This window comes from Taurulus bubalis (genome assembly GCF_910589615.1).
Source record: "Taurulus bubalis genome assembly, chromosome: 3".
Classification (NCBI taxonomy): Eukaryota; Metazoa; Chordata; class Actinopteri; order Perciformes; family Cottidae; genus Taurulus; species Taurulus bubalis.
In genome coordinates, this window is record NC_136591.1 from 35685702 (window position 1) to 35701199 (window position 15498).

At 39.3% G+C, this 15498-nt stretch overlaps 2 protein-coding genes across 2 annotated transcripts; both read right to left on the reverse strand.

The window, feature by feature from the left end:
* Positions 1–3228: 3228 nt before the first annotated feature.
* LOC306734702 (deaminated glutathione amidase-like) lies at positions 3229–6542 on the reverse strand. The gene is made up of 6 exons (XM_079216081.1): positions 6462–6542; positions 5897–6130; positions 5316–5419; positions 5030–5166; positions 4447–4572; positions 3229–4355 (listed from the first exon to the last, which is right to left on the reverse strand). Exons 2-6 carry the CDS (start codon positions 6127–6129, stop codon positions 4089–4091), a joined length of 867 nt encoding a protein of 288 aa, XP_079072207.1. The 5' UTR covers position 6130; positions 6462–6542; the 3' UTR covers positions 3229–4088.
* Positions 6543–10720: 4178 nt separating this feature from the next.
* LOC306733502 (deaminated glutathione amidase-like) lies at positions 10721–14037 on the reverse strand. Its single transcript, XM_079214752.1, has 6 exons — positions 13957–14037; positions 13392–13625; positions 12812–12915; positions 12526–12662; positions 11941–12066; positions 10721–11847 (listed from the first exon to the last, which is right to left on the reverse strand). Exons 2-6 carry the CDS (start codon positions 13622–13624, stop codon positions 11581–11583), a joined length of 867 nt encoding a protein of 288 aa, XP_079070878.1. The 5' UTR covers position 13625; positions 13957–14037; the 3' UTR covers positions 10721–11580.
* Between the last annotated feature and the right edge of the window lie 1461 nt (positions 14038–15498).

The window sequence follows — 15498 nt, forward strand, 5'->3', positions numbered from 1 at the left end:
ATTAACTTTTAGCAGAGTCACTAAAGTGACCATCAATGCTGTCAACACACCCGGACCGTAGATCTGTCCTTCACAATAAGATATCACGCTTCAACAAATCCAAACTATGCAATAAAAGCTCCGTAATTTCCACCTGCTGGATGTTTTGTTAAACTCTTCTCATGTCAGTCACTGGCAAAACAGCAGCTGATTCATGTTTCTTACATGCTCAAAGGGGTATAAAATCAGTAAATGAATGCAAAATGTTGACTAGAATGACTCATCATTAATAGAAGGTTGGTCTGGCTTTTAGTGTCACTCAACGTTTTTTCGGTGTAAGGTTAACCTTTTAATAAAAGGTGGCAATGTGATTAAATTGTGTGCAAAGAGAAAGGAAGCATATTTCAGATTAAACTAGGATGCTCAATGCTTCTTCCTGCAGTACGGAGCATGTAAAAGATAAAATACAGCACACCGGGTTCAAGAGTGTGTACCCTCCTACACACCGATGTGTAATCGATCTAATTCAGGTCACACGAAATCCTTCAGGTTTAGTGACATGTTTACAGACAGCAGCGTGTTTCTCCTGCATAAACTCATTATATTGGGAGTATTGGTGCTCTACCACCAATTTAACCGGAGACTGTCTACGATGTCAGATGCTCATTTAAATATATTTGGGGTATGTGGACCCCTGGGTGTACGTGAGATTTAAATATATATATATATATATATATATATATATATATATATATATATATATATTTAAAATGAACCATCCATTCAAAAATCCTTTAAAAATTGTTATTCAATAAATATTCAATAAAATGTATTTCAATGTATTTTGCCGTTTTTTATTCACAGTTGAAATTGTAAAAAAATAAATAAAATAAAAACGAGTAACCGGATATCCGGCTTGGGCGAAAAGACTTTATCTATAAAAAAAATAAAATAGAGTTTTTAACGGGGTATATATGCTGTATTCTATGCAGTACTGCATATATGTGACACTTTGGAATTTGTCCAATTCTATTACCTGTTGCATTGTATTTGGCTTGTGGGAGGAAACCTTAACCCACACTGCACGGGGAGGTCAATGCCAACTCACACATACATTCGGGGGGGCGGGTCTAACTCCCTAGCCGAGGCCCGGTGCTCACCACCGTGCGGTGGTGGTGAGCATCGGGTCTCGGGTGCTCTCAAAGGGGACTCGGAGTCCAGCTTGGAGCGGGAGTCGAACCCATAGACCGAGTGTATGCCAGGCCTAGTGTTCAGCCACTAAGCCACCGTGCAGCCCGATCATGTAGAACTTGGAACTATATTTATCTTTGCCAATTTTAAAAAACAACTATTGCGCAACCAGCACTTCGAAACGCAGAGCGACGTGACGCGTCATTCTCATGTCACGTGACCAAGCTGTCCGGAGAAGCTCGGCTAACTCCGGCGTTAGCACCTGTTAGCGTCCGTTTTCAGCGAATTTAAATGGTGTTAAACTAAACTTTAACTTCTTACATTTCAAGCTTATATCGATTTGATTTTGCTGATTTTGATTTAATTATTAGAGCTAGCTTAGCCTTTTACTAGAGCCGGTAAAAGGACGTTAACGCTGGTAAATTAGCCGTGCGCTGCTCTTGACCGGAGTCTGACTAGCTTCTATCCTCGTAGTAAACACTGTCTGGGTCGAGTCCCGCGGAGCTGAGGCTGCGGATCTGACTCCCGGCTACCTGAAGCTAACTAGTAAAGAGAGAAATACACTGTACTACTGCAGTGGTGGAGGAAGTACTTATATCTGTGGGTGAAAGTACTTAAACCTCGCTGTAAAAATACTCCAAGACAAGTAAAAGTCCTGCATTCAAAATACTACTTAAATAAATAAAAATATGCTAATCAGTTACATTTATTATAAATATCAAAAGTGCACTCATTGTGCAGTAAAATGTTCTCCATCAGTGTTTTACTATTATTTATATATGTTTTTGATTATTATTATTATTGCTGCATTAATGTGTATGTTGCATTTTGCTGGTTTTAACTAATGTATACATAGTGGGTAGTTTAGTCTACAGCAATGCATCAACAAGTGTACTACTTTAGTAAATGTACTTAGTACTAACATTGAAAATACTCAACAAGCAGAGAGGGAAAGTAAGTGCATTCACTCAAGTATACTTAATGGCAATTTTGAGGTATTTATTAGATTAGATATTCCTTTATTAGTCCCGCAGTGGGGACATTTCAGGATTACAGCAGAGTAATGTCAAGTAAATCAGATTGACTTGAGTGTTTCTATGTTGCACTCTTTTATACTTACTTATACTACAGCTCACATTAGTGAGATGTAGTATAAAATGTAGGATAAGATGTAGGATATTCAAGGTGCTTTATAATACTTATAAAGCACCTTGAATATCCTACATCTTATGCCAGACTAATGTTTATGCATCTCAGCTGAGGATTTAATAGCAAACTCCCTCAGACGGTGTTAAAGCTGAAGCAGATGGAGGGGAACACAGATATAATCTGCTGGTATTTTGCATTTCTCTCAGGACGACAACAGCAGGTGAATGTTAACTCAACTTTCTCTGACATACAGGTTCTAAATACTGGAGCTCCTTTCACTGGTGAAACTGTACGTCTTTTTATTAGGAGGAATATGCAATATGTTGGTGTTGGGCATCGTGCGATATTCTTTGTTCTGGTGTTATGCATGTTAACGATAGTTTGATTGTATATTGTGTGTAGGAGGTGTTGTCCCCTCGAATGCAAGTGTTTACTTTTTACTCCACTACGATTCTTTGCGCCATTAAGTTGCTTTGCAGATTCATGTTAAGAATAATAATATAAATATACTGTATATATATAATTCAATAGACATTCTGAAATGTTAATACTTCTTGCATCACCGTTGGTTGCACAAAAAAAGAAATCAGAGTCTGAAGAAGACTGTGAGATATGGTTGAAAGCTCTGGAAAACAAGTTGGTTAATTAACTGCTGTTAAGAATTAACATTAACACTTAACAAAGTTGAGGACATTTTAAAGACTAAATGGTTAATAAATCAATCAGAAACACATTTCACCGATTAATTGATGACACAAATGGTCAGTTTCAACCCTCGTCCTGTTTGAGTGACATGATTCTACTTTATTTTTACAATAATTGTTTTTATTATGTAGTAATTTAGTTTTGTTGTGTACATGTATGATGATAGTAACCCATACTAATGATGAACATCAACATGAGTATCATGCTAGAAGTTTATTTCAGACACTTTCTAAAGAGACTTTCTTTTCTTATTCAACCAAATATGAAAATTCTGACAATTTAAAAAATGAACATGAAAAGAATAAGAAGTGCAGTCGTTCTCAGCACCAGGATCAACCTCAAACTGAAACCTTCTCTTCAGAGGAATAATTCTACATATTTTAATTTAAAAAGAGATTAAACCTTCCTTCACCATTTCACTCATTATTTGATATCATTCAGTGTCAGTGATGTGTTACCTTAAAGCAGAAGGAAGAAAATGAACTATTTACTTTGTTACTGGAAACAGAAGACAAACTAATCAATATCAATATCAATATATATATATATATATATATAAATAAATCTGTAATTTAACCAGAACAGGAATGTTTTACAGCCATTTTCCTCCGGTTTCTAATATTGTTACTGCCCAACAGCGCCATCTATCGACCAACGAGTAATATTGTTTTACAGACTCATTCGGTCTGAGCTGATTTTCTTGATCCTGAGTGAGCTTTACTAATATAAATGAGATCATCTACTGCAGTGATGACAAAATGATTCAAAAGTTAAACCAGAAAAGCCGAATGTAAAAGAAGATGCAGCAGATTGTTTTATAATATGCTCAGATAATCTAGTTTGCACTACTACTTTTATCTCGAGCAGATAAAATTCACTCTATTCATTAACAGCTTCATTTGGCACTAATATATGCTTGTTTCCTCACAGTAAACTCATGTTTCCACCATCCCATCCTGGTGTTTCTCATTAATAAACCAGCAGAAATACATTTTTCTTTTGATCTCTCATTAATTACATCATAAAGTGCTCATAAAGCAGCGTGACGGAGCCCACAGAGCTGGTCAGTTGCTCTCCAGACTGTGATAGAAACCAGCGTCTCTGCGGTGCTGTTGCACCGGCATGCTCTTCCTGGTGCTGCTGACCTTCTCCGGATCGATCTCCACCAGCACCACGCCGGGCTTCACCCCGCCGCAGTCGGCCAGCACCTCGCCCCACGGGTCCACCGCCAAGGCGTGGCCGTACGACCGCCGCTTCTCAGTGTGCCGGCCGACCTGCGCGGCCGCCAGGACGAAGCACTGGTTCTCGATGGCTCGCGCCCGGAGCAACACCTGGGAGCGAATACATGGAATTGGTTTGTTTGTTTTTGAAAAATGGTTTTCCCTTCCCTGTTCTCTTTGGTCTTATCATGACTCGTCCCACCTCCCAGTGAGCAGCTCCCGTTGCTTCAGTGAAGGCCGATGGGTACGTCAGAATCTCTGCCGCATGCCGTCTCAGAGCCAGAGATAACTCGGGGAATCTCACATCGTAGCAGATGCCCAGGCCAACCTGTGGCGACAGAATAAAAACAGTCAAGACAAAGACTCAGAACACCAACAGATCTTAGTGTTAAACTTTACAGCTGGAAAGCCAAAGTGGATCTAAAATATGCCTGAACATTTTCTTTGTATTAAACAAATGAATTGAGCAAGAAGAATGTGTCGTTTTGTTTCTCTACATTTTAAAAATCTCCTACCGTTTTGAAAACCCACAGCCAAAACTTAAAATTCCTAAATTAAAAATGTGTGTTTCTTTCCAGTGAGGTCACTCCAAACTGGACAAAAAAATAAATACATTGCATGTAAACATAAGACATTTAGCATTAGCATGTTGCATTACAGTTTAAGAGCTGAACATATTCTTATACCCCCCCCCAACATCTTTCTGTCAACTAATAATAATAATAAATCATTAATGTGCATTTACAGCTCCACTTGGTGATAATTATTATCTCTTAAAATGACACCTTGCCGATGGGAGTTTGGACCGGAGACACGAGGGACGGCCCAGGGACGGTGAAGGCACTTTCTTTAAGGGACACACCTTTTTCTGGCAGTTCCACATCAAACAAATGAGACTTCCTGTAAACTGAAACGACGTCACCTGTGGGTGTAACGACAACGTGTCAGTACGTCGACCCAAAAGGGGTCACGGAGTGGACAGCATGGAGGGCAGGTCTTCCAATGCAGTGAGGAAGCCCTTTTAATGAGTGTATTTCTGAGCGTAAAGAGAGATTGTTCAAGGAGCAGTACCTTTATCGTTAATTATGACGTGACTGTTGTAGATTCGTCTGTCGGACTCCCAGTCATGTCCTCGCTCATGAAATCCTCCAAGAGACAGCCACACTTCCAACTTCCTGGAAGAAGGACGAGTTAAAATACCTGAAGAAATCCTAAACATGTGACAGTTATTCACGTGTGACAATAGTAGAGAAGCTGCCTGCTGATGGATTCAGAGTCGTCTGCACAGAATACATATTTACACTAATAAACATATTAAACCCAGACTGGCTCTCTAGCTCTAAATGCACACGTCTCTCTTTCTACTTGTTCATGAAGCCAACACTACGTTTTGCTTCTTCACATTTTCCTAAAGCTCTGTATCTTTTTTTATCTTGTGTATAGACTGTCTTTATTCGCTTGGACAGAGTTAAGATTTGCAGAATGAATTTAGAACTAGAAAATAGTATTTTATCTTGCTCTAAACCAGCAGCCTAATGGAAAATATCGGTTCTCAGAGCAGAACTGAACAGACGTTTCCGTCAAAGTGGGACGCGGAGTAAAAAATAAATAAAACAAACCTGGGAACAAAAATGAAACTACTGTTTGTCTACCTGGCCAGCTGAGTGTATTTAGAGATTGTGTCTCCCGTCAGGCTCTCAGACAGCGACAGCGTCTCCTCTTGACTGGATCCGATGTAGTCGAAGTCCTCGGGGAGGAAGACCATGCAGGCCCCTCGCTCCTTGGCTTCCTCCACCAGCTGCTGACAGGCGGAGAAGTTGGCCTCTTTGTCCGGGGTGGCTGTCATCTGACACACTGCAGCCACCGGGCGAGGGGACGTCGACATCCTGCACGGAGGAGAGGTTGCTGTTATACTTAGAGCACAGAAGCTGAGTGCACTGGCAAAGAAGTCAGGACAACCATGGTTGACCATTAACGGCACCGGTTATTTTGTTATGTATTCATTGTGTAATATTGCATTGTCTTATGGGGACTTTCAAATGCAATATGTGAACTAAAAACTCTACGCAGTCTATTCATGCACTGACTTGCAGATATCAGCTTTACTTTATTAACATAACACAACACAAATGTAGGTTCTATCAAAGGGTCCTTGTTTAGAGGGACAGCTGTTAGATAGCAAAACAATACAGTCCCTTGTCAGGATTAGAAGATCACCTGTTTTGCAGCTTGATCCGTTGTCTCAGAACTGGACGAGAGGTCAAATTCTTTGCAGAAGTTCCCAAAATGCACCTGACCATGAACATTGACCCAAGTGACCCACCCGCACGTCCCGACCCGACCCGTTTAGTCAACAGAAGCACATATGTTTGGTGTGTACAGCAGGAAGAATCAGCTGGCAACTGTCTTCTTCTGTTGTTTATCAGAGGATAAAAACCCAACATAAAGGCGCACCACCCCCACCTGCTGGAGAGTATTTACTTTTGTCTGACAAAGTGTGAAACACTGGACTGTTGAGCGAAATTGACTTTTCTTATTGATGAAAAAACAATATACTCAGATGATTATCTTGAACAATTTTCCTGAAGAGTCCATTTTTAAGGCTTTGGTTTGGTTTGAGTACTGAATTGTTTGGATGCACTATTTTTAATAGGTTTTCTACTATCAAAATATACTTTTATGAATATAAACTTACCAAAATTATACATTGCATCATAAAAAACAAACAGCACATGTGTAGGGAAAGATGAATCCTGCACTTGTCCTGATTAATATCAGTTTTTCACCAGCGATAATTGCTTCATTTCAGTTAGTGGTCCTTTTGGAGGCTGTAGTTTGTGGTGATGCTGAATATTTAATTGCATAATGAAAGGTGAATTTGCGATAACATAGTGAAGAAATGTTGATGTATATGAACATATGAACGTTCAGATCAAAACATGACGTATCAGAATTATCAAAATGGCTATATGTCTTATAAAAATACTCATTCAGAAAGTTGGCTGTAGTTGGATTTTTCTTGGATCAAGGGTGGAGGCGTACATTTCCTCAAGTACTGTATTTAAGTACAATTTTGAGGTACTTGTACCTTACTTGAGTATCTCCATTTTGTTGTGACTTTATACTTCTACTCCATTACATTTCAGAGGAGAATATTGTGCTTTTTACAGGATATATTTGATCACTTTACAAATTTAGATTGATATTACAAATGAAAATGAGATAGATTATGTTGTATTATCACAGGTTAAGATAAGACTATATCACAAACTAGCCAGCAGAGTGTGGATATTAACTTTTAGCAGAGTCACTAAAGTGACCATCAATGCTGTCAACACACCCGGACCGTAGATCTGTCCTTCACAATAAGATATCACGCTTCAACAAATCCAAACTATGCAATAAAAGCTCCGTAATTTCCACCTGCTGGATGTTTTGTTAAACTCTTCTCATGTCAGTCACTGGCAAAACAGCAGCTGATTCATGTTTCTTACATGCTCAAAGGGGTATAAAATCAGTAAATGAATGCAAAATGTTGACTAGAATGACTCATCATTAATAGAAGGTTGGTCTGGCTTTTAGTGTCACTCAACGTTTTTTCGGTGTAAGGTTAACCTTTTAATAAAAGGTGGCAATGTGATTAAATTGTGTGCAAAGAGAAAGGAAGCATATTTCAGATTAAACTAGGATGCTCAATGCTTCTTCCTGCAGTACGGAGCATGTAAAAGATAAAATACAGCACACCGGGTTCAAGAGTGTGTACCCTCCTACACACCGATGTGTAATCGATCTAATTCAGGTCACACGAAATCCTTCAGGTTTAGTGACATGTTTACAGACAGCAGCGTGTTTCTCCTGCATGAACTCATTATATTGGGACTATTGGTGCTCTACCACCAATTTAACCGGAGACTGTCTACGATGTCAGATGCTCATTTAAATATATTTGGGGTATGTGGACCCCCTGGGTGTACGTGAGATTTAAATATATATATTTAAAATGAACCATCCATTCAAAAATCCTTTAAAAATTGTTATTCAATAAATATTCAATAAAATGTATTTCAATGTATTTTGCCGTTTTTTATTCAGTTGAAATTGTAAAAAAAAATATAAAAAAAATAAACGAGTAACCGGATATCCGGCTTGGGCGAAAAGACTTTATCTATAAAAAAAATAAAATAGAGTTTTTAACGGGGTATATATGCTGTATTCTATGCAGTACTGCATATATGTGACACTTTGGAATTTGTCCAATTCTATTACCTGTTGCATTGTATTTGGCTTGTGGGAGGAAACCTTAACCCACACTGCACGGGGAGGTCAATGCCAACTCACACATACATTCGGGGGGGCGGGTCTAACTCCCTAGCCGAGGCCCGGTGCTCACCACCGTGCGGTGGTGGTGAGCATCGGGTCTCGGGTGCTCTCAAAGGGGACTCGGAGTCCAGCTTGGAGCGGGAGTCGAACCCATAGACCGAGTGTATGCCAGGCCTAGTGTTCAGCCACTAAGCCACCGTGCAGCCCGATCATGTAGAACTTGGAACTATATTTATCTTTGCCAATTTTAAAAAACAACTATTGCGCAACCAGCACTTCGAAACGCAGAGCGACGTGACGCGTCATTCTCATGTCACGTGACCAAGCTGTCCGGAGAAGCTCGGCTAACTCCGGCGTTAGCACCTGTTAGCGTCCGTTTTCAGCGAGTTTAAATGGTGTTAAACTAAACTTTAACTTCTTACATTTCAAGCTTATATCGATTTGATTTTGCTGATTTTGATTTTGATTTAATTATTAGAGTTAGCTTAGCCTTTTACTAGAGCCGGTAAAAGGACGTTAACGCTGGTAAATTAGCCGTGCGCTGCTCTTGACCGGAGTCTGACTAGCTTCTATCCTCGTAGTAAACACTGTCTGGGTCGAGTCCCGCGGAGCTGAGGCTGCGGATCTGACTCCCGGCTATCTGAAGCTAACTAGAAAAGAGAGAAATACACTGTGCTACTGCAGTGGTGGAGGAAGTACTTATTTCTGTGGGTGAAAGTACTTAAACCTCGCTGTAAAAATACTCCAAGACAAGTAAAAGTCCTGCATTCAAAATACTACTTAAATAAATAAAAATATGCTAATCAGTTACATTTATTATAAATATCAAAAGTGCACTCATTGTGCAGTAAAATGTTCTCCATCAGTGTTTCACTATTATTTATATATGTTTTTGATTATTATTATTATTATTATTGCTGCATTAATGTGTATGTTGCATTTTGCTGGTTTTAACTAATTTATACATAGTGGGTAGTTTAGTCTACAGCAATGCATCAACAAGTGTACTACTTTAGTAAATGTACTTAGTACTAACACTGAAAATACTCAACAAGCAGAGAGGGAAAGTAAGTGCATTCACTCAAGTATACTTAATGGCAATTTTGAGGTATTTATTAGATTAGATATTCCTTTATTAGTCCCGCAGTGGGGACATTTCAGGATTACAGCAGAGTAATGTCAAGTAAATCAGATTGACTTGAGTGTTTCTATGTTACACTCTTTTATACTTACTTATACTACATCTCACATCAGTGAGATGTAGTATAAGATGTAGGATATTCAAGGTGCTTTATAATACATATAAAGCACCTTGAATATCCTACATCTTATGCCAGACTAATGTTTATGCATCTCAGCTGAGGATTTAATAGCAAACTCCCTCAGACGGTGTTAAAGCTGAAGCAGATGGAGGGGAACACAGATATAATCTGCTGGTATTTTGCATTTCTCTCAGGACGACAACAGCAGGTGAATGTTAACTCAACTTTCTCTGACATACAGGTTCTAAATACTGGAGCTCCTTTCACTGGTGAAACTGTACGTCTTTTTATTAGGAGGAATATGCAATATGTTGGTGTTGGGCATCGTGCGATATTCTTTGTTCTGGTGTTATGCATGTTTACGATAGTTTGATTGTATATTGTGTGTAGGAGGTGTTGTCCCCTCGAATACAAGTGTTTACTTTTTACTCCACTACGATTCTTTGCGCCATTAAGTTGCTTTGCAGATTCATGTTAAGAATAATAATATAAATATACTGTATATATATAATTCAATAGACATTCTGAAATGTTAATACTTCTTGCATCACCGTTGGTTGCACAAAAAAAGAAATCAGAGTCTGAAGAAGACTGTGAGATATGGTTGAAAGCTCTGGAAAACAAGTTGGTTAATTAACTGCTGTTAAGAATTAACATTAACACTTAACAAAGTTGAGGACATTTTAAAGACTAAATGGTTAATAAATCAATCAGAAACACATTTCACCGATTAATTGACGACACAAATGGTCAGTTTCAACCCTCGTCCTGTTTGAGTGACATGATTCTACTTTATTTTTACAATAATTGTTTTTATTATGTAGTAATTTAGTTTTGTTGTGTACATGTATGATGATAGTAACCCATACTAATGATGAACATCAACATGAGTATCATGCTAGAAGTTTATTTCAGACACTTTCTTTTCTTATTCAACCAAATATGAAAATTCTGACAATTTAAAAAATGAACATGAAAAGAATAAGAAGTGCAGTCGTTCTCAGCACCAGGATCAACCTCAAACTGAAACCTTCTCTTCAGAGGAATAATTCTACATATTTTAATTTAAAAAGAGATTAAACCTTCCTTCACCATTTCACTCATTATTTGATATCATTCAGTGTCAGTGATGTGTTACCTTAAAGCAGAAGGAAGAAAATGAACTATTTACTTTGTTACTGGAAACAGAAGACAAACTAATCAATATATATATATATATATATATATATATATATATATATATGAAAAAAAAAATCTGTAATTTAACCAGAACAGGAATGTTTTACAGCCATTTTCCTCCGGTTTCTAATATTGTTACTGCCCAACAGCGCCATCTCTCGACCAACGAGTAATATTGTTTTACAGACTCATTCGGTCTGAGCTGATTTTCTTGATCCTGAGTGAGCTTTACTAATATAAATGAGATCATCTACTGCAGTGATGACAAAATGATTCAAAAGTTAAACCAGAAAAGCCGAATGTAAAAGAAGATGCAGCAGATTGTTTTATAATATGCTCAGATAATCTAGTTTGCACTACTACTTTTATCTCGAGCAGATAAAATTCACTATATTCATTAACAGCTTCATTTGGCACTAATATATGCTTATTTCCTCACAGTAAACTCATGTTCCCACCATCCCATCCTGGTGTTTCTCATTAATAAACCAGCAGAAATACATTTTTCTTTTGATCTCTCATTAATTACATCATAAAGTGCTCATAAAGCAGCGTGACGGAGCCCACAGAGCTGGTCAGCTGCTCTCCAGACTGTGATAGAAACCAGCGTCTCTGCGGTGCTGTTGCACCGGCATGCTCTTCCTGGTGCTGCTGACCTTCTCCGGATCGATCTCCACCAGCACCACGCCGGGCTTCACCCCGCCGCAGTCGGCCAGCACCTCGCCCCACGGGTCCACCGCCAAGGCGTGGCCGTACGACCGCCGCTTCTCAGTGTGCCGGCCGACCTGCGCGGCCGCCAGGACGAAGCACTGGTTCTCGATGGCTCGCGCCCGGAGCAACACCTGGGAGCGAATACATGGAATTGGTGTTTGCTTGTTTTTGAAAAATGGTTTTACCTTCCCTGTTCTCTTTGGTCTTATCATGACTCGTCCCACCTCCCAGTGAGCAGCTCCCGTTGCTTCAGTGAAGGCCGATGGGTACGTCAGAATCTCTGCCGCATGCCGTCTCAGAGCCAGAGATAACTCGGGGAATCTCACATCGTAGCAGATGCCCAGGCCAACCTGTGGCGACAGAATAAAAACAGTCAAGACAAAGACTCAGAACACCAACAGATCTTAGTGTTAAACTTTACAGCTGGAAAGCCAAAGTGGATCTAAAATATGCCTGAACATTTTCTTTGTATTAAACAAATGAATTGAGCAAGAAGAATGTGTCGTTTTGTTTCTTTACATTTTAAAAATCTCCTACCGTTTTGAAAACCCACAGCCAAAACTTAAAATTCCTAAATTAAAAATGTGTGTTTCTTTCCAGTGAGGTCACTCCAAACTGGACAATAAAATAAATGCATTGCATGTAAACATAAGACATATTTAGCATTAGCATGTTGCATTACAGTTTAAGAGCTGAACATATTCTTATACCCCCCCCCAACATCTTTCTGTCAACTAATAATAATAATAAATCATTAATGTGCATTTACAGCTCCACTTGGTGATAATTATTATCTCTTAAAATGACACCTTGCCGATGGGAGTTTGGACCGGAGACACGAGGGACGGCCCAGGGACGGTGAAGGCACTTTCTTTAAGGGACACACCTTTTTCTGGCAGTTCCACATCAAACAAATGAGACTTCCTGTAAACTGAAACGACGTCACCTGTGGGTGTAACGACAACGTGTCAGTACGTCGACCCAAAAGGGGTCACGGAGTGGACAGCATGGAGGGCAGGTCTTCCAATGCAGTGAGGAAGCCCTTTTAATGAGTGTATTTCTGAGCGTGAAGAGAGATTGTTCAAGGAGCAGTACCTTTATCGTTAATTATGACGTGACTGTTGTAGATTCGTCTGTCGGACTCCCAGTCATGTCCTCGCTCATGAAATCCTCCAAGAGACAGCCACACTTCCAACTTCCTGGAAGAAGGACGAGTTAAAATACCTGAAGAAATCCTAAACATGTGACAGTTATTCACGTGTGACAATAGTAGAGAAGCTGCCTGCTGATGGATTCAGAGTCGTCTGCACAGAATACATATTTACACTAATAAACATATTAAACCCAGACTGGCTCTCTAGCTCTAAATGCACACGTCTCTCTTTCTACTTGTTCATGAAGCCAACACTACGTTTTGCTTCTTCACATTTTCCTAAAGCTCTGTATCTTTTTTATCTTGTGTATAGACTGTCTTTATTCGCTTGGACAGAGTTAAGATTTGCAGAATGAATTTAGAACTAGAAAATAGTATTTTATCTTGCTCTAAACCAGCAGCCTAATGGAAAATATCGGTTCTCAGAGCAGAACTGAACAGACGTTTCCGTCAAAGTGGGACGCGGAGTAAAAAATAAATAAAACAAACCTGGGAACAAAAATGAAACTACTGTTTGTCTACCTGGCCAGCTGAGTGTATTTAGAGATTGTGTCTCCCGTCAGGCTCTCAGACAGCGACAGCGTCTCCTCTTGACTGGATCCGATGTAGTCGAAGTCCTCGGGGAGGAAGACCATGCAGGCCCCTCGCTCCTTGGCTTCCTCCACCAGCTGCTGACAGGCGGAGAAGTTGGCCTCTTTGTCCGGGGTGGCTGTCATCTGACACACTGCAGCCACCGGGCGAGGGGACGTCGACATCCTGCACGGAGGAGAGGTTGCTGTTATACTTAGAGCACAGAAGCTGAGTGCACTGGCAAAGAAGTCAGGACAACCATGGTTGACCATTAACGGCACCGGTTATTTTGTTATGTATTCATTGTGTAATATTGCATTGTCTTATGGGGACTTTCAAATGCAATATGTGAACTAAAAACTCTACGCAGTCTATTCATGCACTGACTTGCAGATATCAGCTTTACTTTATTAACATAACACAACACAAATGTAGGTTCTATCAAAGGGTCCTTGTTTAGAGGGACAGCTGTTAGATAGCAAAACAATACAGTCCCTTGTCAGGATTAGAAGATCACCTGTTTTGCAGCTTGATCCGTTGTCTCAGAACTGGACGAGAGGTCAAATTCTTTGCAGAAGTTCCCAAAATGCACCTGACCATGAACATTGACCCAAGTGACCCACCCGCACGTCCCGACCCAACCCGTTTAGTCAACAGAAGCACATATGTTTGGTGTGTACAGCAGGAAGAATCAGCTGGCAACTGTCTTCTTCTGTTGTTTATCAGAGGATAAAAACCCAACATGAAGGCGCACCACCCCCACCTGCTGGAGAGTATTTACTTTTGTCTGACAAAGTGTGAAACACTGGACTGTTGAGCGAAATTGACTTTTCTTATTGATGAAAAAACAATATACTCAGATGATTATCTTGAACAATTTTCCTGAAGAGTCCATTTTTAAGGCTTTGGTTTGGTTTGAGTGCTGAATTGTTTGGATGCACTATTTTTAGTAGGTTTTCTACTATCAAAATATACTTTTATGAATATAAACTTACCAAAATGATACATTGCATCATAAAAAACAAACAGCACATGTGTAGGGAAAGATGAATCCTGCACTTGTCCTGATTAATATCAGTTTTTCACCAGCGATAATTGCTTCATTTCAGTTAGTGGTCCTTTTGGAGGCTGTAGTTTGTGGTGATGCTGAATATTTAATTGCATAATGAAAGGTGAATTTGCGATAACATAGTGAAGAAATGTTGATGTATATAAACATATGAACGTTCAGATCAAAACATGACGTATCAGAATGATCAAAATGGCTATATGTCTTATAAAAATACTCTGGGCATTCAGAAAGTTGGCTGTAGTTGGATTTTTCTTGGATCAAGGGTGGAAGCGTACATTTCCTCAAGTACTGTATTTAAGTACAATTTTGAGGTACTTGTACCTTACTTGAGTATCTCCATTTTGTTGTGACTTTATACTTCTACTCCATTACATTTCAGAGGAGAATATTGTGCTTTTTACAGGATATATTTGATCACTTTACAAATTTAGATTGATATTACAAATGAAAATGAGATAGATTATGTTGTATTATCACAGGTTAAGATAAGACTATATCACAAACTAGCCAGCAGAGTGTGGATATTAACTTTTAGCAGAGTCACTAAAGTGACCATCAATGCTGTCAACACACCCGGACCGTAGATCTGTCCTTCACAATAAGATATCACGCTTCAACAAATCCAAACTATGCAATAAAAGCTCCGTAATTTCCACCTGCTGGATGTTTTGTTAAACTCTTCTCATGTCAGTCACTGGCAAAACAGCAGCTGATTCATGTTTCTTACATGCTCAAAGGGGTATAAAATCAGTAAATGAATGCAAAATGTTGACTAGAATGACTCATCATTAATAGAAGGTTGGTCTGGCTTTTAGTGTCACTCAACGTTTTTTCGGTGTAAGGTTAACCTTTTAATAAAAGGTGGCAATGTGATTAAATTGTGTGCAAAGAGAAAGGAAGCATATTTCAGATTAAACTAGGATGCTCAATGCTTCTTCCTGCAGTACGGAGCATGTAAAAGATAAAATACAGCACACCGGGTTCAAG

Bases quoted from the DNA above. Each gene is read 5' to 3' on its own strand.
- LOC306734702 (XM_079216081.1), bottom strand. From the start codon at position 6,129: ATGTCGACGTCCCCTCGCCCGGTGGCTGCAGTGTGTCAGATGACAGCC. The intron at 5,167-5,315 runs GTACTGCTCCTT...TTACACCCACAG, and splicing joins CGTCATAATTAACGATAAAG to GTGACGTCGTTTCAGTTTAC. The intron at 4,573-5,029 runs GTGTCATTTTAA...CTGTCGCCACAG, and splicing joins TCCAAACTCCCATCGGCAAG to GTTGGCCTGGGCATCTGCTA.
- LOC306733502 (XM_079214752.1), bottom strand. From the start codon at position 13,624: ATGTCGACGTCCCCTCGCCCGGTGGCTGCAGTGTGTCAGATGACAGCC. The intron at 12,663-12,811 runs GTACTGCTCCTT...TTACACCCACAG, and splicing joins CGTCATAATTAACGATAAAG to GTGACGTCGTTTCAGTTTAC. The intron at 12,067-12,525 runs GTGTCATTTTAA...CTGTCGCCACAG, and splicing joins TCCAAACTCCCATCGGCAAG to GTTGGCCTGGGCATCTGCTA.